The sequence below is a fragment of the Pagrus major genome, chromosome 16, assembly GCF_040436345.1.
Source record: "Pagrus major chromosome 16, Pma_NU_1.0".
Taxonomy (NCBI): domain Eukaryota; kingdom Metazoa; phylum Chordata; class Actinopteri; order Spariformes; family Sparidae; genus Pagrus; species Pagrus major.
Genome location: NC_133230.1, coordinates 19,765,134 through 19,787,579, shown reverse-complemented (window position 1 = coordinate 19,787,579; position 22,446 = coordinate 19,765,134). Strand labels below are relative to the sequence as shown.

The 22,446-nt window shown below is 39.5% G+C and overlaps 3 protein-coding genes and 4 non-coding genes across 7 annotated transcripts; all 7 read left to right on the top strand.

Annotated features, from left to right (window-relative positions):
- Positions 1 to 832: 832 nt before the first annotated feature.
- zmpste24 (zinc metallopeptidase, STE24 homolog) lies at positions 833 to 6,910 on the top strand. Its single transcript, XM_073483719.1, has 9 exons — positions 833 to 1,252; positions 2,227 to 2,373; positions 2,458 to 2,661; positions 3,164 to 3,316; positions 3,507 to 3,648; positions 3,788 to 3,966; positions 4,670 to 4,774; positions 4,861 to 5,004; positions 5,090 to 6,910. The coding sequence occupies exons 1-9, from the start codon at positions 1,145 to 1,147 to the stop codon at positions 5,312 to 5,314; spliced, it is 1,407 nt and encodes a 468-aa protein (XP_073339820.1). The 5' UTR covers positions 833 to 1,144; the 3' UTR covers positions 5,315 to 6,910.
- Positions 6,911 to 7,926: 1,016 nt separating this feature from the next.
- On the top strand, positions 7,927 to 9,287 carry atp5if1b (ATP synthase inhibitory factor subunit 1b). The gene is made up of 3 exons (XM_073483434.1): positions 7,927 to 8,051; positions 8,672 to 8,784; positions 8,989 to 9,287. Exons 1-3 carry the CDS (start codon positions 7,983 to 7,985, stop codon positions 9,128 to 9,130), a joined length of 324 nt encoding a protein of 107 aa, XP_073339535.1. The 5' UTR covers positions 7,927 to 7,982; the 3' UTR covers positions 9,131 to 9,287.
- A 1,174-nt stretch (positions 9,288 to 10,461) lies between these two features.
- On the top strand, positions 10,462 to 13,587 carry rpl13a (ribosomal protein L13a). Its single transcript, XM_073483227.1, is given in 8 exon segments — positions 10,462 to 10,497; positions 11,197 to 11,269; positions 11,550 to 11,615; positions 11,829 to 11,930; positions 12,538 to 12,623; positions 12,838 to 12,897; positions 13,335 to 13,450; positions 13,452 to 13,587. Coding segments are annotated over 8 exon segments (615 nt in total). The 5' UTR covers positions 10,462 to 10,476; the 3' UTR covers positions 13,543 to 13,587.
- Positions 11,396 to 11,477, top strand: LOC141011302 (small nucleolar RNA Z195/SNORD33/SNORD32 family). Its single transcript, XR_012180273.1, has one exon. It is a non-coding gene; the product is annotated as a small nucleolar RNA Z195/SNORD33/SNORD32 family (small nucleolar RNA).
- On the top strand, positions 11,668 to 11,750 carry LOC141011303 (small nucleolar RNA Z195/SNORD33/SNORD32 family). Its single transcript, XR_012180274.1, has one exon. It is a non-coding gene; the product is annotated as a small nucleolar RNA Z195/SNORD33/SNORD32 family (small nucleolar RNA).
- LOC141011306 (small nucleolar RNA SNORD50) lies at positions 12,357 to 12,432 on the top strand. The gene has a single exon (XR_012180277.1). It is a non-coding gene; the product is annotated as a small nucleolar RNA SNORD50 (small nucleolar RNA).
- On the top strand, positions 13,014 to 13,089 carry LOC141011305 (small nucleolar RNA SNORD50). Its single transcript, XR_012180276.1, has one exon. It is a non-coding gene; the product is annotated as a small nucleolar RNA SNORD50 (small nucleolar RNA).
- Positions 13,588 to 22,446: the final 8,859 nt, after the last annotated feature.

Genomic DNA, 22,446 nt, shown 5'->3' with positions numbered 1-22,446 from the left:
AACTAAAAGAACAATATCAGATGACATAGGAACGTTCTTCAGGGATATTCATAATTGGAATTACAAATACATGGTGAATATTCTGTGAAATAAATAAATACACATATTGAATTAATCAGGGCCCAGTAGCTAATGTTTGCCCCCAGGGGCGCCAAACATCTTAATCTGGCCATGACTAATTACTGTATTACTTAACATCATCTGCAGTGTTTCTTATGATTAACTGCCAATTAGTAGACATGAGATCTATTACAAATGTATTCATATTGGAATGGCTATGCTGTTTCTCATAAGATCACTGAATTACTCTGACAGGTAGACTATAAATTATTTTGAGTTGAGTTTTTATCTTGTAATTTCGACTTTAATCTTATAATTTTGACTTTATTCTATAATAATGACATTTGATGTCATAATTATGGCTGTTTATCTCATAATAATAAAATAAAGACTTTTTATCATGGTTTTTGGCTTATATCTCATAATTATTACTCTTTTCTCTTCTTTTCGACTTTATATTTCGCAATTATGACTTTCCATGTTTAAAAAAAAATATCAAGCCGAAGTTTTTTTTTCTTTACATGGCGGAAATGAGCTTCCCTAAATTTGTAGTAAGTGGCGATGTATCAAGTCTTCAAACGGTACGGTCAGGACAAACAGAAATAAAAGTAAGACATGTTTGAAACTAAAACAAAATATTGTATTTCCTAAGTTCGTATTAAGACGTTTGGTTCACTTATAAATGTGTTCATTTGATTTCAGTAACTTCCTCATAAAAGGGCTGCGGAATCAATCTTATAGTGTTGTTTCTGTAGGGATAGAATTTGTTGCTACACCTCAGACTCGCTCGCATCTAGCATGAATGGAATGATATTAGCTGTAACAGCCTTGACTCAGGAATGGAAACTGGATGCAAAGATTTCCTAGTTGACATTTTTAGTCCGTATCTATCTATTTAACGCGTGGACGGTTCCTCTTTATTCAACTTTAAAGTGTTGCCTGTTTGTTTTTTTGTGTAGAGCTCAAGCTAAATAGCTGCTAGCCTAAAACTACCAGTCAGGCTAGGTAACGTTAACATCAGCTAGCATCAGCCTGCTAGCTCGTCATCAGGGCTCCATCAACATAGAGCAAAAACAGAGCAAAGATGGTTGAATCGATATTTGACCTCCCAGTGGAAAAACAGATATTTTATGCTGTTTTGGGATTTTCGTGGACGGTGTATCTATGGGAGGCATACCTTTCTTACAGACAGGTAAGTCAGTCATTTGTCAGTGTCATACCAAAGTTTCTGTCTTATAGGTAAATGTGTTTTTCCAGGGGGGAAAAAGACCCGAAATGAAATTAACTCATTACATAAGCTAATGTAAGTTGACTTAAAACGCGTGATAGTTTGCTAATATGATGCAAAGTTGTTGCAAATGTATGTTTTAGGCCACAAGGATGACAGTATTTTTACTGTGTTTACTCATAAACCTACACTATGTATAAACTGAGGATATGCAAGATACATGTACACATTTACTAGAAATGTTCAGTAATGTATTGCAAAGCCCTTTCACTTTATGAAACCATGAAAGCAATAACACTAACTCTTTACAAAGTTCTTGAGGAATATGTTTGATTATTTCCCCCCACAGTTTATAGTAAATGTCAGTGTTTGGATACAGTGGGCAGCCAGATGTTTCTAATACAATAAATGATAAAGCAATTAATAATAGATTTGATGTGTTCCCCCTTGAAACAGGATATTGAGACGAACATAATGCAGGCTGAATGACAAGTGAAATTAGTGCAATATCAAGTTTTAGTTGATCATGTGAACAGCAAAGCAGAACTAGTACATCTTTATGTAGTTGGAATACATCTCTTATGGTTATTTTCTTAGTTGCATTTTGCTAATTTGGGTGTATTTCCACTGATGCTCCTTGGTTAATACACCTTAATCAAATGAACTCATCAAAGAAACTAGGTAGCTCAAAATGTGATTGTATGTGATGGCCATCATGCTAATAAAAAATAACATTATAAGCTTTTTTGAGCATAAATCTAGTCAAATAAAACTAAGAAAGATGCATAAAATCAGATCTTTGTTGTAATTTTACATTTTTTTCGCATGTTGTTCGAATTCAACAAACTAAAATGCAACATGACTGAAATTTGTATCAAGGGCTACTGGTATAACTGAGATCTAGCTAACATTGGTGCTGAACTCTTTCCCCTCCACAGAGGAGGATATACAGATCAACTACACATGTGCCACAGGAACTAGGGAAGATCATGGATTCTGAAACATTTGAGAAGTCACGTCTTTATCAGCTGGATAAGAGCAACTTCAGCTTTTGGTCTGGGCTCTATTCTGAGACCGAAGGGACGGTAAGACAACCAGTAGATCTATTTATGTTTACACTACATGTTTAACTTGTCTAAAGTAAAAGGCTTATGTTACGCTCCTTTTAGTTGATCCTGCTCCTGGGGGGAATCCCATTTCTTTGGGCCGTCGCTGGTTCTGTGACAACTCGCTTTGGATTTGGTGCAGAGTATGAGATCACCCAGTCGCTCGTATTTCTGACCCTGGCCACCATGTTCAGTGCCTTAACTGGACTTCCCTGGAGTTTGTACAACACATTTGTGATTGAGGAGAAGCACGGCTTTAACCAGCAGGTACATTGACTGATCAGCGCTCAGCCTCTGTGGGCCTGAAATCTGGCTCTTTAGTTTATGTAGTTTCCTTCCTCAGGAAGAGGAGCAGCTGTGATCATCACGATGGTTACAATGAATTGCAACCAACACGGATGTAACAATGTGAATTGAGGGTTGTGTCATACCATCACCCTCTTAATGGGCTCCAAAGCTGCAGAAGAAGTAGTGTGATTAGCTGTATTTTGGCAAAACTATGACTATCTTAAACATAATGAGCTGGGACAGCAAAGATTAACTAATGCTATGAATTAAAAATGTGGTATTTTTCTTAGTGAAACCACCTATTGTAACTGACCACAGCAGCCTTAAAAGCTACCAACCTTTTACAGCCACACCAGAAGTCTTGAGTTATTATTTGATACTTCACCAGATCACCAGTTTAATCACACACACAAATCCTGCAGATCCCTCACTTTTACTATCATCCACTATTGTGTCCACTAATGTCTTGTCTTCCTGTCAGACGCTAGGGTTCTTCCTTAAAGATGCTGTTAAGAAGTTTTTGGTGACCCAGTGTATCCTGCTGCCCGTCACCTCACTGCTCCTGTACATCATCAAGATTGGTGGGGACTACTTTTTCATCTATGCCTGGCTTTTTACCCTGGCTGTTTCTCTGGTTAGTGCTGCTGCATTGATGTTGTTAAACAATAAGTGAACCTGTAGAAAAGGCATCGTTGTGTAATAAGCAAACAAGTAGTTTGTTCAGTGACTCAAAAGTATAACACAGGTCACTATTTAGTTCCACTTTGGCTATATTTGTCGCTGACAATTCATCATGATGCCTCTCCTAATCTCCTGGTTCTCAGGTGCTGGTGACGATCTATGCTGACTACATCGCTCCGCTGTTTGACAAGTTCACTCCTCTGCCCGAAGGAGAGCTGAAGACAAATATTGAGACTATGGCCAAGAGTATAAGCTTCCCCCTCACTAAAGTTTATGTGGTTGAAGGTAAATCAGTGCTCACATATACTAATTAAATCATTAAAGTCTCATGTTCTTGTTTGACATCTTGACATTATTACATTATGAATATTATACATCTTTTAAGATACTGTGTAATTGTTTTCTATGTTTTCCATATTTCCAGGTTCCAAGCGTTCATCACACAGCAATGCATACTTCTATGGGTTCTTCAAGAACAAACGCATTGTGCTGTTCGACACTCTGCTGGAAGACTACTCGCCTCTCAACAAGTCTGGAGAGCCACAGCCCGAGCAGCCAGACAACGATGATACGTCATCCAGCGAAGCAAAAGCCAAGCCCAAGGTGAAATAGCCACAAACTTTATTAAGAAAAGTTCACATTGCACTGAAACAAACAAAAGTTTCAAAATTTGAGAAAGAAATAAACACTTTCAGTAATTATAGGTCTTACTTGACAGTACTTTATTTGAAAAACAGCCCCCAAAACTAACATGCAAGACTTCTCCATCCAAGAAGTGTCATATGATGTCTTGATGAGGGATAAGATGAGATGTTATTAATGCCAATGCCAAGTTTTCACTGTGGGGCCACTGTTTCTAAACCTGAACACAGTTTATTAAGTAGAGTAGAAAAATGGCATACATGTGACTGAGGTGTGCCAAAGCTCTACTGTTAAACCTCTGTTTGAATTGCAACCAGTTCTGGCTGGGAGCTGATGGGCGAGTCGAGCTGGCTGTAGCCTGAGACAGCACATATTTTCATTTAGGGTTACTCTGTAAAAGAAAAAAAATCTGCTAAGTCTTCCTACCTACCCACTTATTGTCTGTGTTGGGGCTATATGTCCTATTAAGTGCTGGGTTTTGTCAAGTTCAGACGCGGTCACTACTCTGACGGACTTGGTCAGGTTCAGCCTTGGTCAGGTTTTCTTTGTACAATGAAGCCATGCATCTGTTGGAAGGATCCCTGTGACCTGACTGTTATATGTTCTTGTATTGTCTTTCTGTGTAATCCAACAGTGTTGTTCTCTTACAAATATACGTTTACAGAACAAGAAACAAGGATGCAACAACCCAGAGATCCTTGCAGTCCTCGGTCATGAGCTTGGCCACTGGAAGCTCGGCCATACAGTCAAGAATATCGTCATCAGTCAGGTGATTAACTGTTCTCCTAATTTTTTTTTTTAAATCAGATGTGAGTTGAAATGCACATAACATCAGCTGACTGTGTTTTTTTACAGATGAATTCCTTCTTGTGTTTCTCCCTGTTTGCTGTTCTGATTGGACGTAAGGAACTGTTTGTGGCTTTTGGCTTCAATGACAGCCAACCCACATTAATAGGCTTGATGATTATCTTCCAGTTCATCTTCTCCCCGTACAATGAGGTGAGTGTAGTAGCGATAATATCATTGCAGTTGGTTTTTGAGCTCTTGATCTGACATTTTTTTCTACATATTTTTATCTCTGCAGCTCCTGTCCTTCTGTCTGACAGTCCTGAGTCGCAGGTTTGAGTTCCAGGCAGATGCCTTTGCACGTGGCATGGGCAAAGCCTCCGAGCTCTACTCTGCTCTCATTAAGCTCAACAAGGACAACCTGGGCTTCCCTGTGGCCGACTGGTTGTTCTCCATGTGGCACTATTCCCACCCTCCCCTCCTGGAGCGCCTCAGAGCGCTGGGCAGCGTCAAGCAGGACTGACGGGGCTGGAAGGAGGGGCGACGACCGCTGCCTCCTCCAAAGGGCCTCCGCAGACCACTCCTGGCCCTGTGATGCACCCTGGTCTTTTTCTACCTATTCACCCCCCTTCTTGTTTTATCTTGTTTTAGTCTTTTCTCTTCTTGCCAAACTTTCTATTTTGTTCCCTTTGAAACTTTGTTTTCAACAAAACCAAAACACATCAGCACAAGCCAGCCTAAAAATGCCTGAATTGAAATCGCCGCTCTTTCTCGAGAGACACCTGATATACACTTGCTGAGAGCAACATGTCTGGGCAATGTGTGTTGAGCAAAAGCTATTGTCAGAGCACTGGTCACATTCTGCAGATTGACCTGAAGGTTTAGTTTTTGAAATTATTTTATTTGTGTACACTTTGATTACAACTTTGTCCTCATTACTTTCCTTCTATAGAACAGTGCGTCCTTTCAAAAACTTCAATTTTACTGCAGAGCTTTTTCTCAGGGCTCCAGGGTGAACCTTTTTTTGCCACTCATGCACCCCAAAATCTGTCAAATGCAACTAAACATTTTCATTGGTTGCACTGGTATGCCTGATATTCAGCAGGTCAGATTGTATAAAGATATTTTTGTTACTGAAATTTGTTTTCACATGTGCTGTGATTTAAATGAAGTAAATCATGTATCTGCAGCTTCCCATTAACAATCATTTACATCATTTGTTGAGAAATTAAATTAAAATCTGTTATTGGGTGAACCTAAATTATGTGCTGGTACACCTAACCAGCTGAAAAAGTTATTGTGGAGCCCTGTTTATTATATAATGCACACATGACATCCAGCTGTTTAAGACAAAAGAGTATTTTTTTAAACCCAGAGATTAATCCTACAGTATACAGATTTTTATTTATTGTGGATTTCAAAAACAACCACAAAGTGATATGTGGGCAAACAGACTTCTTCATACAACTTCATTTGTGCTCATGACAATGCTTTTGCAGATACACAGGCCAGAATTTGATTTGTCCTTCAAGTGCAACTTTTGCTTCTTTAGAAAGATCTCCAGGCAAGCTCAAGAGTAAAAACATTGATCAAGTCATCAACTCAAATTGTCAGTTTTGCAAGAGGAACTATGTAAATGCTTTGTCACAGTGGAAAAAAAAAAGTGCGGGCCTCTAATTATCTCTGTTTGTGTTCCGATAATGGACTCATTATGAACAGAGCAGTGCAGAAAATTTCATTTGAATTTATGTGATTTTCATTTTTTACTTGCTTTTGGGGGGAACTTGTTTTACTTTTTCTAAAGCACTTGCTTGCCGACAAGGTTCCAACCATACCTGTACATATGTAACTTTGATGAGTAGAGTAATTTGCGTATGATGTGAATAGTGAAAAAATGTTGAATGTGGTTTGAAATTTAAAGTTGATACTGTGTTTCTTAGTTTCTTCTCTTGGTTTCGGGCTGGAGTGAGCCCAGAGTGGCCTGGCAAGCAAAGTATTTATAGGAGACTTGGGGGAGGAAGTCTGCAAGGTTCCTTTCACCACATAAGCCAGTGCTTGGTTTGTTCAACGAGGGGACCGTATAATTTCTTTGCAGTATTGAATAAAATCCTTCAAAGCATTCCTTATCGTTGTTGGTTGTTTTATTATGAAGTAAAACGTGTTTTTGTTTCTAAGCATAACAGAGTGACAACATATTGTTTTTAGTGATAGATGAGTCTTAGTTTAATTCTGCAAAATGGAGTAGTACTTTTTGTTGATGAATACCTTTTGTATATGTGCATGTTGTAACTATGAACTACTATCTAATTAAGCCATTGTAGCTTTTTAACATTTAACAGCTAACTAGTTAAGAGCAGCTACAGCAGTTACTCTAGTGATATGTTGCCCCTTATTTGTTTAGAGTATTAATTTGATAGATGGCCGATTCTTACATATTGTACCTTTTTTTTTTTTTTTTTTTTTTTTTTTTTAAGAAAAAAAAATCTAAATTTGTATTTTTTGGCGTGGTGTTTCTTTCTTGAACATTATTTGAACATTGGAAATTAACAACAACAATAAAAAAAAACAACAACTCAAAACACAGGAAAACAATAGAAACAAATAATGAAAAGTAAAAGTAAACTATCCATGACAAAAACAGTGACATAATAAGCCGGTGTATAGCTAACATACACAAATTAAAGGAAACAATTTAAGTGTAATATACTTTTTTAATTAACAAAATTGAAAAGTTTTAATATAGACTATGAATTCCTCTAAGAAAAGAAAATATGGATCAGTGTCTATGGTATTACATGGTAAAATCCCCTTGGTATTAATAAATACATTAAAAAAATGACCTGTCTGAAGTCAACCACTGATCAACATGCGGTCACAGGTGCGTAAATTACGTGCGGAGTCACGCTGTCCTTTTTTTTGAGACCATACCATCATGAAAAACGGACTCGGTTTTTCTCCTTAGACTATATTTAATCAGCTGTTAGGTATTTAAAACCATTTTTTGTAGCGCACTATATTAATAAATCAATATGTGAATTGCCATTCACCTCGGTTTCTCATTAGACCAACATGATGCTCGTGCCGTCACCCCCTGTCTAGCCAATAATGGCGCCGTCCTCTGGCGTACTTTTGAGGACAAGGGCAAGTCCGCCTGTCACTGTCAGTGTTGTTTTCACGTGTGGGAAACAAACATGGCGAGGTTTTTGAGGCCCAACATCAGGAGTTTTGTCACCTCACAGCTGAGAATGTCATCCGACCAGGTAACATGTGTCCTGTGAACACAGCACTTGATTAAATAACCGCGATGTGTTGGCGTTATACTGTTGTGTGTGTGTGTGTGTGTGTGTGTGTGTGTATGTGTGAATCATTCAAAATGAATTGGCCTAATAAATAACAAGTAGCCTTTATTAAGAACTGTTGGTGACATGATTATAGGTGAGAAGGGTCTGTGCAGTAATGCAGATTTATGACATCAATCAGTGGGACATAATTATAATAATAATAGCAGAGATTTGTCTTGGTTGAATGCCATTACTTGCCTGTTAAACCACTTTTTCAGAAAGCAACAAAGGTGTGTGAATTGTTTGACTGTCTAACCTTTCGGTTGTTTGTATTGTCCTCACACAAGCAGTTTCTGGTCTGTTCCAATTACCTCTATTATCACCTGGCAAACAAAAAAGCCCTTTGCTCTCTTTGGTCAAATAAAGTAAATCTTGACCTTCAGAGCACAGGGTCCCGACTGAATACCTTAATATAACAAAGACAAGTCTTGATAACAAAGCTATTTCTCTTAAGGAAATGTCTACCGATAAAACCTCTAACAAGGCTCCTATTTGTCTCTGAATGTCTATACTAAATATTGTCCTTTTGATTGTCTCAGCTGGGTGAGCTGGGTAAAGGTGCAGGTAAAGGTGGTGGTGGTGGAGGGTCCATCAGAGAGGCAGGTGGAGCCATGGGAAAGAAGCAGGCTGCTGAGGAGGAGATGTACTTCAAGTATGTATTTCTTTATTTTAGCTCTACTATCTCTTTATTAATCATGGGCTCCAAACGTATAAGTCACCATTTTGTCTTTTTTATTATGATCACTGTTCTAATTTCTCTGTTTCTGTTTGTGTCTCTTACAATTCTTTGTTCCCTCCCTCTCTGTTCTCACTGTTTATCCTTTAACTCCTGTGTTGTCAACCATCTGCATATAAGGCGTAAGGAGCAGGAGCAGCTGGCTGCACTGAAGCAGCACCACCAGGAGGAAATTGATCACCACAAGAAAGAGATTGAACGTCTGCAGCGTGAGATCGACCGCCACAAGGGAAAGATCAGGAAGTTGAAGCACGATGACTGAGTGAAACCCTCCTGAAACAAAGTTCCAGTTTTCTCACCGATCCAGCCAGACACTTCTACTTAGATTTCTGCATGCACTGTGTCAATGGGCCAGCCATGAATGTGTGGGTGAATGTTCTGTAAATGCTTGAAAGTTATTAAAACCGGTCATAAAATGATCATTGTTTCCATGGCATGCTGTGACACAAGTTGTATGTTTTCAGGCCTTTCCCTTTTTTTTGTCAGTGTGCTGTGTGTTGCAGGCAAAAAGCTAAAGTAGAAAATCTAAAATATCTTGTAAAGCTTCATATGAGAATATCAACATACTTTTTGTGTGATGTATAAATAAAATTATAATATAAGTGGAACTGGTAGTTCTATCCTTAAGTGTTGAATAACTGATATATTTAACATGAAAATGTAAAAAATATGACCTCCAGAAGGGCATTTTCTTTAATATAAAAGTCACATGAGGTATTGTAAAGAAATATAATCACTGACATTAGAAATATCTAGGAATATGAGGCAGACCTGTCAAGACATGGACTTAAGACCTCTGAGGGTGTCCTGTGGTGTGGCACCAGGGTGTTTTTATAGTGGATCCTCTGGGTCCTGTATGTGGGGGGGTGGGGCCTCCATGGATCAGACCTGCTCCAGCACGTGTTACAGATGCTCGATCAGATTGGGATCTGGGGAATTTGGAGGCCCGGTCAACACCTTGGGCCCTTTATTGTGTTCCTTGAGCTGTTCCTGAGCAGTGTTTGCGGTGTGTCAGGGCAGATATATATATATCATTTAGTGGTGCATATGTCTAAACAAATTCCACAAGCAATGAATATGGGGTCAGTTGCTCACTTTCCCCAGTTGGTAGCCAAGTCTTGAAGCGGTCCAAGAACTGGTTATACAGGCAAAATAAAATAGAGAAAATCCCAATTCCAACATGCATCATCTCTGAATACATGAACCAACATAAATACAGAATTACATTATGGATGTTATACAGTAACATAACTTAGATTTTTAGTTGAATTACTTAAAAAATCAGTATTGTATTAATAAGACCAATAAATATTTGCCATAAGGAGACTAGTTTTCTCAAGTCCAGGTTTAAATGTGACAATATTATTTACGGAGAAGAAAAGTAGAAAACAAACATGTTCAAATATAAATCAAGGTAGCTTCAGCTTATTTGAATATAAAAATGGTATAACATTAAACACAAGTAAACGAAACTTCTCCCTCCATACAAACTGCGGCGATGGAGCATTTGCACACACTTCCCACGAGCAAGAAATATAAGTGTCGTCACTTCCGCCTGCCCCTGCCTTTTACCACGAGCAGCCCCGTGCGTCTTTCTTTTCGCACATCATGGCGGACCGGTTCAATAAGGTGGGGAACTGCTGCGGCGTTATAATGTCTTTTTTATGCCGATAAGTGGAGGTTGAATCTTGTTTTGTGCAGTAAAACTTCGGGCAAGAACTGTGTGACACTTTGGTGTAGTCGTTGTTAGGTTGGTGTCTTTTTTAAGACTTGATTTTAAAGCATGTTTGAAGCCGCTAGCTGTAGCTGACATGCCTTCATCATGGCAGCTTCCCTTACGAGTCAATGCTGTTAGCATGCTAGCTAACTTCTGTCATAATGTGTAAGTCTGGGCAACGCACGGGGAAGTGTACTACAACTAAGTAGATGCCACTAATTTCTTTGACATAATGTAATACTTGATCTATATCCACTTTATAAAAATCTTAATTACTGGTAGCGTGTCAGCGTGCTTTGACGTCGATGCTAAGCTAACAAGTCTTATGTGGCATCTTACTAGCGTCCATGTGCCTGTTATCACAAAGTTCATGGAGGAAACTGCTTATTATTGTTGCCAAAATACGTTTCTGATTGGAGTTAATTGTTTTAAATATGCAATTCTTGCTCTAATCGCTGAGGAGTAATTGTAGTTTCAGTGAAATGTGACCAGCAGTTATGTATTGACTTATGTGAAGGCTCATGTTAACGTGCAGGTTGTTTGCAAAGCTAACACTAGTCCGCCTTTCCCTAGTTAATAAAGCAAAATTAAATTTTCTTCTACTCCTGCAGGTTCTGCTGCTTGATGGCAGGGGCCATCTACTCGGCCGGCTCGCTGCCCTTGTGGCTAAACAGGTTCTGCTGGGTAAGTTTTAGACAGATTTGAGGTTTAATATATGAATGTTGGTTTAACCTTCTGCAAAAGCAGTGTCCAGTGGCTTTATGAATGCTACATTCTTGGCAAATTAATGAGAAGTTGCTGTATAGCCGGTCTGTCAGTGATGAGCAATATCAATTTTCTTTTGAGTTTAACGACCATGAGAAAGCTTACATGCACTACCATCTGAGACGAGACTGAGATGATCATTTACGTGACAGGATTTTTGTGATGCCTAAATGTTAAAAGCTGCCTTTTTCCCATTTAGGACACAAAGTGGTGGTGGTAAGATGCGAAGGCATCAACATCTCCGGCAACTTCTACCGCAACAAGCGTAAGTAGGGTTATATGTCCAATTAAACTGTTGTGATAAATTTATTGACATGCTTGTCAGTGATGTTAAACCACTATGTAATTCGAGTTTCATTGACCATGAGAAGAGCTTACATGCACTACCATCTGAGACAATAGCATTGCATATAAAATTGTTACCACTGCTTAGTGGCTTGAAGTATTTGTAATTCAGCTCAATTATGTCTGTTTTCAGTGAAGTACCTGGCTTTCCTGCGTAAGAGGATGAACACCAACCCCTCCCGTGGACCCTACCACTTCAGAGCTCCCAGCAGGATCTTCTGGAGGACTGTTAGGGGTGAGAGTGTGGCACATGGAAACTTCCTTCAACTTGACAAATATTCTTACAGCGAATGTAGCAAGAAAATCACAAAGAATGGATGCACTGATAGAAATTGATATAGGGTGGATATGACAAATTGACCATCAGTAAAACTGTACGATACCTTTTTATAAACAGAATTTGTGAGGATCAGTTGAGAAGAGTAAATGTGCTCTTTAAATTTTGGCATTTTGTTGAACATGCCAGTGCCATGAAAAGTGGCGTTTACATGTTGAGATGCCTCATTTGTGTACTTGATGGTCCTAATCATGACCCTAATAAAGATCCAGTGTTGGATTGAAATATTATTCCCAATAGTGTGATACATCTGCAAGTTTTATTTCAGAGTTGACAAATTAGTGTGATTGTGTTCATTTGACCTGGCACACGTATTCCCTTGCTTGACAGTGATGAGCTCTTTATCCCGAAACTGATCATTTATTGATGAGACAAACTTTTCGGATCTGATTGCTGAGTTTAGTGGGGATGAACGTTTGTGCTTGGTCAAATAATCATTTGATATAGCTACAATAGTTGCCATTTAAAATGTATTTAACTTACACGTCTTCTTGCTGCTGAACAGGCATGCTGCCCCACAAAACCAAGAGGGGCCAGGCTGCTCTGGAGAGGCTGAAGGTGTTCGACGGTATCCCCCCACCCTATGACAAGGTGATAAACGTCACTTAACGACCAAGGATAATGTATTCATTGTTTGGCCCATACATGTGGCTTCAACTCTGCTGTCTGTGATGTCACCAATTACCCTTACTACCTTGTTTGAGTAAAAACCTTGAAAAAGAAATAATGTCTGAGACATGCTGTCCTTTCAATGTTAAGATGTGCTGTTTGCGTCTGTATCTGACTTTGGTTTTTTATTCCACAGAGGAAGCGCATGGTTGTTCCAGCTGCTCTTAAGATTGTGCGTCTGAAGCCCACTCGCAAGGTGAGCCCCGGATATTTGATTGAGAGCTGACCAAAATTAGCTTACCTGGTTGTAAAATTAGTAGACATTAACTCTAATCAAAATATATCATTTTACCTGCCACAACTGTTCTTACTTGACGGTGATGAACTCTTTATCCCGAAACTGATCATCTATTGATGAGACAAACTTTTCGGATCTGATTGCTGAGTTGAGTCAGACAAGTTGTGCCTCAAGTTGAAAGTTTAAACATGAAAAATTGTAAGTGTTTAATACAATAGCACAGAACGCATTTAAAGGGTGATTTTAGTCTGAAACATTCTCTAAGTTTAAGACAAACCTGGTGTAGTAAATTACAGTTCTATTTTTGCAAGTGGTATGAAAATATTGGGCACATGATTCAGTTAATCATTGATGCCCCATGAAACGTACTGACCTTGGTTTCCTCTCCCCTTAAGTTCGCTCTTCTTGGGCGTCTGGCACATGAGGTCGGCTGGAAGTACCAGGCCATCACAGCCACCCTGGAGGAGAAGAGAAAGGAGAAGGCCAAGCTCCGCTACGGCAAGAAAAGACAGTGAACAAGCTGACCAAGGTGGCAGAAAGAACGTTGAGGCCAAGATTGCAAAGTACACAGACGTTCTGAAACAATATGGAGTCCTTGTCTGAGCTGGTTAACTCTGGCTAATAAAGATGAATAAATGTTTATATAAAGTGTTTGACTTTTCATTCTCATGTCTGAAAATAGCACTTGGGTTGAAATGAAGTTCAGTGGTGTGAATGCAGATAGTTGAGATGAATATGTGAATATTCTATGACTCAGACTATGGCATAGGGACACTTCAGCTGCACTTCAAATGTAACCTCAGATAGTAAAGTTTATATTAAGTTGTAACACTTTGATTCAACAGAGTTGTGAGAATAACTGCATACTACAGCCATCATGGGACAAATGTGAATTTGCAGAAACTGCTGAACAGTATCTTGTATTTCTGCTGTCCTTAGAAACAGGATTTCTATTGCGTATATAAGCCTCACTGAAACATGACAAATGTGGAAGGAGAAAAAGCATGAATAACAAATGTTTCCGGCATGAGACAATTTAATACATGAAGTATTATCCACAGAATGGTCGTCCTGTATTATATGGCAACATTCAAAAGTGCCAACTGAGAAATTTGGCTGACGAGTAAATATGCTCTTAATATTTCCTAGTTCAATTTCCCATTGTTTTTCATCTGCGCATCTGAAGATTAACATGAGAACAGGATTAAGTTCAATGTAGTTTTGCCTCCTATGATAGTAATCAAAAGGCAAATGCAGTATTTTGTATACAAGACACAAAAATGAATGTAAGATAATGACAACATAGTGACACTAATTACCTTTTGTCACAAGTTAATTGATTGCGCTGGAACTTAACAGTTTTAACAAAGTCAGGTGCAGAGTTGAACTACTGCAGTTCAACCTTTCTGTCAGCAGAGAGCAGTGTTGTCCTTGACTTTAGCACACTAGTGATAAAATGGATAATTAAATCAAGTGTTTGAGTGTTTAAGAGTTGTATTAAAGATAATGAAACAGGTATGGCTGATGTTCTGCACTGAGGAGTTAAAGGAAAAATTAAGATTCCTTCCTTTCTTTCTACTGACTTATAAGCGTGATCTTTTAAAATACTTTAAATGTGACAGTCCATCAAGAACTTGAACCCCAATCCTTAGAGCTGGTGTGGACAGTCCAACAGGATTAATGTCATAATCGTTTTTAGTCTTTGAAGATTCAGATTGAATTTAATGGAATATGAGTAAAAACAGTGTAAGCTTCTCACCAAAGTGTTTAGCTAAAAATACCATAAAATGCTTCTTTTGAAATACATTCAAATCCAACTAATTCTTTTTAGGATTTAATCATAATCTACTTGTTGAAATTAGATTTGTCATAGGCAGCTTGAAATAATCAGTAATTCAGCAGAACTTTTGTAGCGAGGCATCTGAGTCCCCTGGGAGGGAATGCCTTCAGTGCCCTTTTGCTCAGTTTTCTGTTACCTCCTTCACTTAAAATAGGACAGACTCTGAGGTTATTACAAACCGAGTCATTCCCTCTTTTTTACTGGTGCTATTGTTTCATTTTTTAAACCCCAACCTAGAAAAGAGTATCACTTTTGCCATTTAGTGGGTCAAAGGGAGGTGGCAGGAGATGATTGACAGAGTAAGTTGCTCTGTAAAAGCCTCTGAGGAACGTGTAATCATACCTCAATTGTTCTGCTGTGTGCTTTCATATTTTAGGCATACTAAAGGATCTGCCTACTCTGCAGTAGGAAAAGATGTTATTTACATCCTTCGGTCGTTGATAAAACGTTTGATGAGGATTTTGATCCTAGAACATGACAGCTTCAGACCCACCACCATGTAGCTCCTCTTTATTTGCTGAACATGGAGTCTGCGATGAATGCTGAAGGACATCCTTCAAAAACATCTCCACGCATCTGTCTCTGCACTTCCTCCCAGCATCTTGCGATATCTTAAGGTGATTAGTTGCGCATGTGTGGGGGCATTGTGTTCGTGTCATATGGCATTTCTAATTTTGAGTGAATCCAATCAAGGCGAAACGTTGGTTATCTTTCTGATTAAAGCATATGGTGTATGGAGAATCTCTTGTGTTCCCAAAAGCTGGCAAGACATCCCATGCTTTCTATGTTTGTCTCTTTCCTCTCTGTTCCGGAAATATATTTTATAAACACGTATGCCTTCCTTAAAAGCAAGCCCACCAAGTATCAGGCCTTAGGCCAATCTGACGCCTGTCTACCTGGTTAAAGAGGGATGTCGTGTCTCTAGTAAACAGATGGAGAAATCACTGTGACGGCTCTAAAAATGAGATTTTTGGATGATGCTGCCTGCAGTACATCACTCTCTCATCACACCATCTGAGACGGATTGAAAAGACCATGATTGTATGAAATGGCTCCTGCAGACCCAGCCTATTATGGGCTCCAACAATTATAGTGATCCTCCTTCTCCTCCTCCTCTTTCTCCTCCTGATTGACCAGTGTTTGGTGTTCACTTTCAGAAAGGGAGTGCTCGTCTCTGTGTGAGCCATGACATGGAGTCCTGTACATGGATAAGACTTAAGGTCAAGCTGAAATTTGAATTCCAATCACTTTTTAGGATATAAAGCATGTCCTGTTCAGCATTTTTTCCTCACCCTAACCAAATGGGTTTTGTACCCAAACCTAACCAGAGCATAAGCACAGCTTTGTGGCAAGAGGAAAATTGGAAACTGAACCTAAATGCAAATAAAGTTGTGACACAAAGAAACGTTAAGCTGTGACTTATCTGTTGTTTTGCAGAATTGCACTTTGCCAACATTTATTCTGGCTGTTGGGTTGGCAAGAGAGGAGTGACACCAGGCTGGCCATGCAATAGAAAGACAATGGTTTTGCTTTTGACACGTCTCTAGTGGCGTGTCTCGGTTTGATCTGCCACTAATTCACTCAGAAAGTGCAAGCTAGTTAGCCTATTTGCTAACATTAGCACCGATTCCAACAGATGTTACCCTTCGTTCGTGTGATTGGTCATTTATGGCCCCCAAAGCTAAACGTAGGGCCAACGATGCCAGTTCCAAAAGTTCACACAAAGTGGAGAACACCATCCTGACAGAGAAGTAAATTAAATCCAAATTTGTTCTGTTTGGTATCACAAGTTGGACCAAGAAAATACATTACAGAGCAAGACATGCTGACTTCCTCACAAAATTTTAGTTTCTTTTCAAAGCAGCCACACTAACATCTATTAGGCTGGTGCTGGGGGGAGTGACACACCTGGAGGATTATCCCACAGTCATCTGAAGCAGTGGATGTTTTACCACAGTGTGCATTCAAAACACACAGCGTGTGAGTAATGAGGACAAAAAGGCTTTCCTACATGCCATCGTGAGCTGATTAGTTTTTTTAAGCTTTCATTTGATGTTTCAGCAATGTCTAATTTCTACTGACTCTGTCTTAAGCTTATGCTGTTGAGTCATTATTGAACCGAAGATAGCTTTAAAATCAGATTAGCAAAGAGGAGCATGTCAGGGCGCACAGTTTGGATAACATATCTAATTCATTCCTGAAGAAAACTTGCTAAATTTTGGGTCTATACGCAGGCATCACAGAAGAGCTGATCCCTCTTTGAGCAGTTAAAGTTTTCCAGTCTCTGCTGATATCACCCTTCAGTGGGACCGCATTTATTTTAAGTCTCAAAGGTTGGCTTTGAGAAATGTATTAAAAGATAAAGAGCGAGAGAAAAAGATGGAATTGGAGTTCGGTCAAATGTATAATAACTAAATTAAATATCTAAAAGACAAGAATGTAATATAAGTCATGACTGGCTGCTACACTCGGTTTCCATTCTTCTCGTAAGGATTGTCACCATCAGGTCAAATTTGGCCCATCACTTGGATTTATGACCTGCCAAACTAATGACATTCTCATTAGTTTGTGTTCAGTGCCAGGTAGCAAATGTTAGCATGATAACATGCTAATCATCAGCTAGATCATATATCAGCCTCATGGGCAGCTTTAACCTTCTGTATTTAGAAAGAAGGGAATGCAAAGCAGTATAACATCAATATGTGTGCCAAAGAAACCTGGAAGGAAAAAGACACAAATGGCTGACGAGTGACCCAAAAGGTTCAGCCAAAACGACAAAACTCTTAGCAACACATCTCGTTTTTTTTTGACTGAAAACTTAGAGAGGAAGAGAGGAGAGACAAGCAAGATCATTAATGAGAGGTAAATTAATGAGATCAGGTCCAAGCAAAGCCCTTGTCAGTTCAGCACTATCATTGCCAGCAAGAAAAAGGAGAAACAGTTTAAATTGTTTCTGCATTCTTTCCTCATCATTTGGCATTATTGATTTTTTTTTTTGCACTTACAAGTTGCTCTATAGCTCCATTGATTATGCACCCTGACTTTGCACAGGAGGGTAAAGAGCAGTTGCTGTGCAGGATTATCAAAACTGACAGACAGGAGATATTTTCAATATGGATCTCTGTGGAACAATAAACAGTTGCTGCGTATCGATTCTTGCTCGGGCATTTACAGGGTAAGGTATATAGCTGTGATCACAGAGGCGAATTATTTGATATAATATGTAATAGAACTTGCACATTCAATTGGTTTTCTCAAATAAATATCCCGCTATATGCAGTAAAACAACACCTTAAATGGTCGGTTTTCAGATGAGAAGGCATCGACTTCAGAGCTATGTGAAACAAATGGAGTTAATGCTTCTGCCAGAGGCATCTGGAAGGCTTTCCTGCCGCCTTTTTCAGTCTCTATCAGCATGAACGGGGCTTTAAAACTGGCATTTAAACGAGTACTTCAGCGTGCGTCTATCCTGGTGCACAGCAGACCTCTCAGCAGCACAGCACGTAAGCCATTAATGCTTCAGAATCATCTACCGCCGAGCACACACACACACACACACACACACGAACCACCCCAACTGGTGGAGCTCGTCCAGAGCGAATTTCATCTCTAATGAATCAATCTGAACCCTGCAATGTGAACTGTAAAATTAGAAATTAGTTTTCTGTTGTCGCAGCTTTGAAGCGGCTGTTTTGCTTGTGTGAAATTACCTGTAATGAGACAGACACAGAGCATTATGTCCTCACAGAGACACCACCGCTGCTCAGACAAGTCGAGGAAAGTCAGAAATACATATGAAAATTCCTGCACATGCGTTTTTCAGGTGATTCGTATTTGTGTGTGGGCCACGTAAACAGTCCCGAGAGCTTTATGAGACAAACAACAAGCACATATATGCATTCATATGCTCCTACTTCCCAGATACTCAACATACACATACACACACGTGGGAATAAAATGCTGTGAGCAAGAAATGGAATTGCTCTAAAGAAATCTGTCAACGCAAGAATCCCCCTGAGCGTGCATGCTGGAGAGCAGACAATCCCTCTGCCGCCTCTTTTTATACACTTCCTCTTCACTGAGGTCATCATAAGCCACAGAAAATATAATGATCTTCCTCGTAACTTCCTGCCATCTGTTTTCTGCTCAAGCAGCTCATATCTGTGTCCAGTGGTTTGGATGAGGGCTTCAGTTTGGTTTCTGTGTTGGCATACCGTACTTAGACTGAGTGTTATTATTTAGAGTTAGCTACTTTTGAAAGCTGGGGTTGAACGAAGCTCAGTTGCTAGAAAGCTGAACACCATTCGAAGCGTATAATCTGCACTACATCCCAAGTATGGGACTAGGCCAGTGTGACAAGCACAGTCTACAGCTTTCCCTAACCTCCTCCAGCCCATTCTACTCCTCATCCAATCACAGCCTGTCAGGCAACTTTAAAAGTACTCTCTTCTTCTCTCTCCCCGGTGGCGACGACCCACCTCTTCCCCTTCATCACCTCAACCACGGATGCCTGGTCATCTCCGGTCAACCCTTTAATCAGAAGTCGTTCAAGTTGCCCCACATCAAGCTCCATTCCTCAGGGTCAGGGTAGGGTTTGGGTTACAGGAGGTAGCTACAGAAGCTAGCACGAACATGACGTCATGACTTCACTTTTCTGTTTCCTGCAGAAATATGTGAAATTACTGAAGAGCTGCTGTCTCACTGTGAGGTATTAAAAATAACCCCAATCCAAAAATGGATCTGCATTCAGAACCTGTATGGGGTTTTAATTAGAGTAGATGCTGAGGCACCAGAGGAAAAGATACATATTTCATTAACAAACCAAATAAAGCAGCAAGAGCTTTTCTCAGGGCTTTTCACAGTTTAATGAGGAGAATTTAACTGATTTAAAGCTGCGGACAAACTGAGTTTTATTTCTGTTCACCGGGCAGAGCTTGTCAGGGAATCTTAGATGACACATACAGAGGCAGAGAGAGAGAGAGAGAGACGTTTGCATACAGAAAACCCACACAGTGACGAACATCTCTAATGAGGCTTTCAAACCGGTGTGTTTGAGAGCGGCAGTGTATCCTTGTACTTGGAGCGAGATGCTGCACTCCCACATATGCAAACTCGAAGAACTAGTTTTAAGTATGTTTTTCCCGTGTGTTTTTCCTCATTTATAACAAGTAGGAACGTGATATCCATAAGAACAGATAGGGCAGAACAATGGAGCGCTCCCGGGAATCGTAAATGGATCATGATAAGCAGTGATGAAACTCAGCGAGTTGTGCATTTGGTATTGATTTTCTCTCCTGTAACACGGTGTGTGGAGTCGTCCCCAGTCATATTTAAGCCTCTCTTTGACAATCACTGATGGTTGTATGAGCAAATAAGAAGTGTCTCTATCGCCAGTGCAGTCACAGGGGACGTGCTTTTCCCATGTTCTCGCTATAGCTCCATTAATCAATTCTCCAATAAGCACAGGGCTTGTCTCGCAACTGCCTTCAAGACCTACAACCACCCCCCTTAGTTCAGTTCTCTTTTGTAGCCTGTGCCCCTTTTTTCCACTGGTTTTCTTTTACTTTTATTGTGTTCTTTTTTCACTTTTGCTTCTTTTTAATGATTAAACTTTGAGGGAAAAGTTTTGTAGCCTTGTATCATTCCACATAGGGTGTAATCTCCCTTTGAAAAAAAACCCCCATGGTAAAACGACTCTTTTGATCATTTCCTGTTAAAGCCAGGACAGCGTGGGCATTTACATCGACCTGAGGTAGGTCCACTCTGGACTGAAACCTTGTCCTTCTGTTTTTAACACAAAAAACACAGCAGGCTGTCCTTTAATGAACGATTCTCTCCGCTCACACCTAGAATGCATGTTTACACATCATACTGCTACTGTCCAGCTATGAAATAGGAATAGAAAGTAGGTTTTGATGCATTTTTAAACTATAATGGCACTCAGTAGAGTGCATACCTTTGCCAAGGCCCAACAGTATCCTGCTGAAAAACCAACCCAACAACAAACGGACAAGGAACCATTCATTACAGGTTTAAAGGTTGGAACAAATGGCTTTATTAATGGATAATATATGATTTTCTGGCAACACTTCATTATAACCATTGATAAATGGTACATTTAAAGTTAATTAAACTTCACAATGGCCTTTGTGCATCCAGTGAACATGCTCCTTCTGAAAACTTCTGTTTTTAATGATCATTTCTTACTTTTTTTTTTCAACACTATTTTCCAGAAATACTGAAAACCGACAAATTCTGCCGCTGGCAGTAAGGTCTACTCTGTGGGTGGTATTTCATCTGCAGTGAACGCCATCACAGCTAAAATGCTCTGAAGCAAGACACCGAACCCTAAACAGCCTCAGGGATGCTGCACTGCAGACCATCCCTCTTTAAACCATTGTGTACTGTATTCATGGAGGGCAGTGAGCGCAGCTACGACGGATATTTGGGGAAACAAATCATTGATTTTAGAGCTTATATATTATGCCAAGTACGTTATTTATTCAGGAAGCCAATTACCTCCCCACATCAATGAAACAGTTTGCCTTCTCTCTGGTGGAAATACCGATTTTCACTTTTATCATCAACAAAAAATGTTCAGTGGATTTTTTGAGTACAAAGATGTTCTCTGGACCCTTTATCTGTGCAGATCAAGGTTTACCAGACGATACGATGAAACTTTCATACATCACAAAATGTTTTGCCAACCGGCGCAGCTGTATTGTAGTTTTTCATTTTCACTTTTTGCTCTAATTAATCAGAGCATATCCTCAATACAACCTGAGAGCTCAAAGCACTGCAAGTAAAACTGAAAAACATGCTAAAAGATAAAACATACTTTATGCGCACATAATGATGTGTGCTGAAAATGAAGAAAATGTGCTGCAAATACCAAAAAACCGAAGGCTTAGTAGGAAATGCGAGTTTATCACAAATATCTGCAATAGTATCAGAATAACGCAATCAGAATATTAAAACTACAATAAAGCGAACATCATTGTGTTTTGAGCTCTCAGGGCCACCATACAATGAACCTTAGAAGGGTTAAAGAAGGTTCAGGGCAATTGTGCTGCCAGTGAATCTCAAAGCTGAGAATAAAACTACATTATCTTCACAGAAGAGAAGAAGAGATCATTTCTTATAAATATTTAGCTCGCGCTGACAGCTGCTGCAGAAAGACTTTTCCTCAGGAACAACAGAGCTCCTCTTTTGAATCAACCACACTATTCAAGCTTGTGCGCTCTCAAAAGTTGCAGAGAAAACTGTTTTCTGTTATTGCCATGACCCTGGGTAACCCATTTTACTGTTTGGCAAAAAAATAAATAAAAATGGATGAATACAGCTTTAATTTATTTTGAGTTGAAGTTAGTAAAGTTAAGTTCTGTTCAGTCTGACAAAACAAAGCGTGAATGCATTATCTGTCCACTTAACAGATTGTAAAGGTGATGGACATGTGTTAAAAAAGTCCACCTACTGCCGACATCTGTTGACCATGTTTTTGCTTGGAACATCTTGGAACATTCCTTATTACCCCTCTATCTGGTAATTGAGCTACTTGCTATTTCTCTGTGACAGAGCTGAGCATTTGAAGCCATAACTCGGTGGGGATTCATTGTAGTCTGTAAGTTTGCACTCTTCTATTACATCACAGCTAAAATCTTGAATTC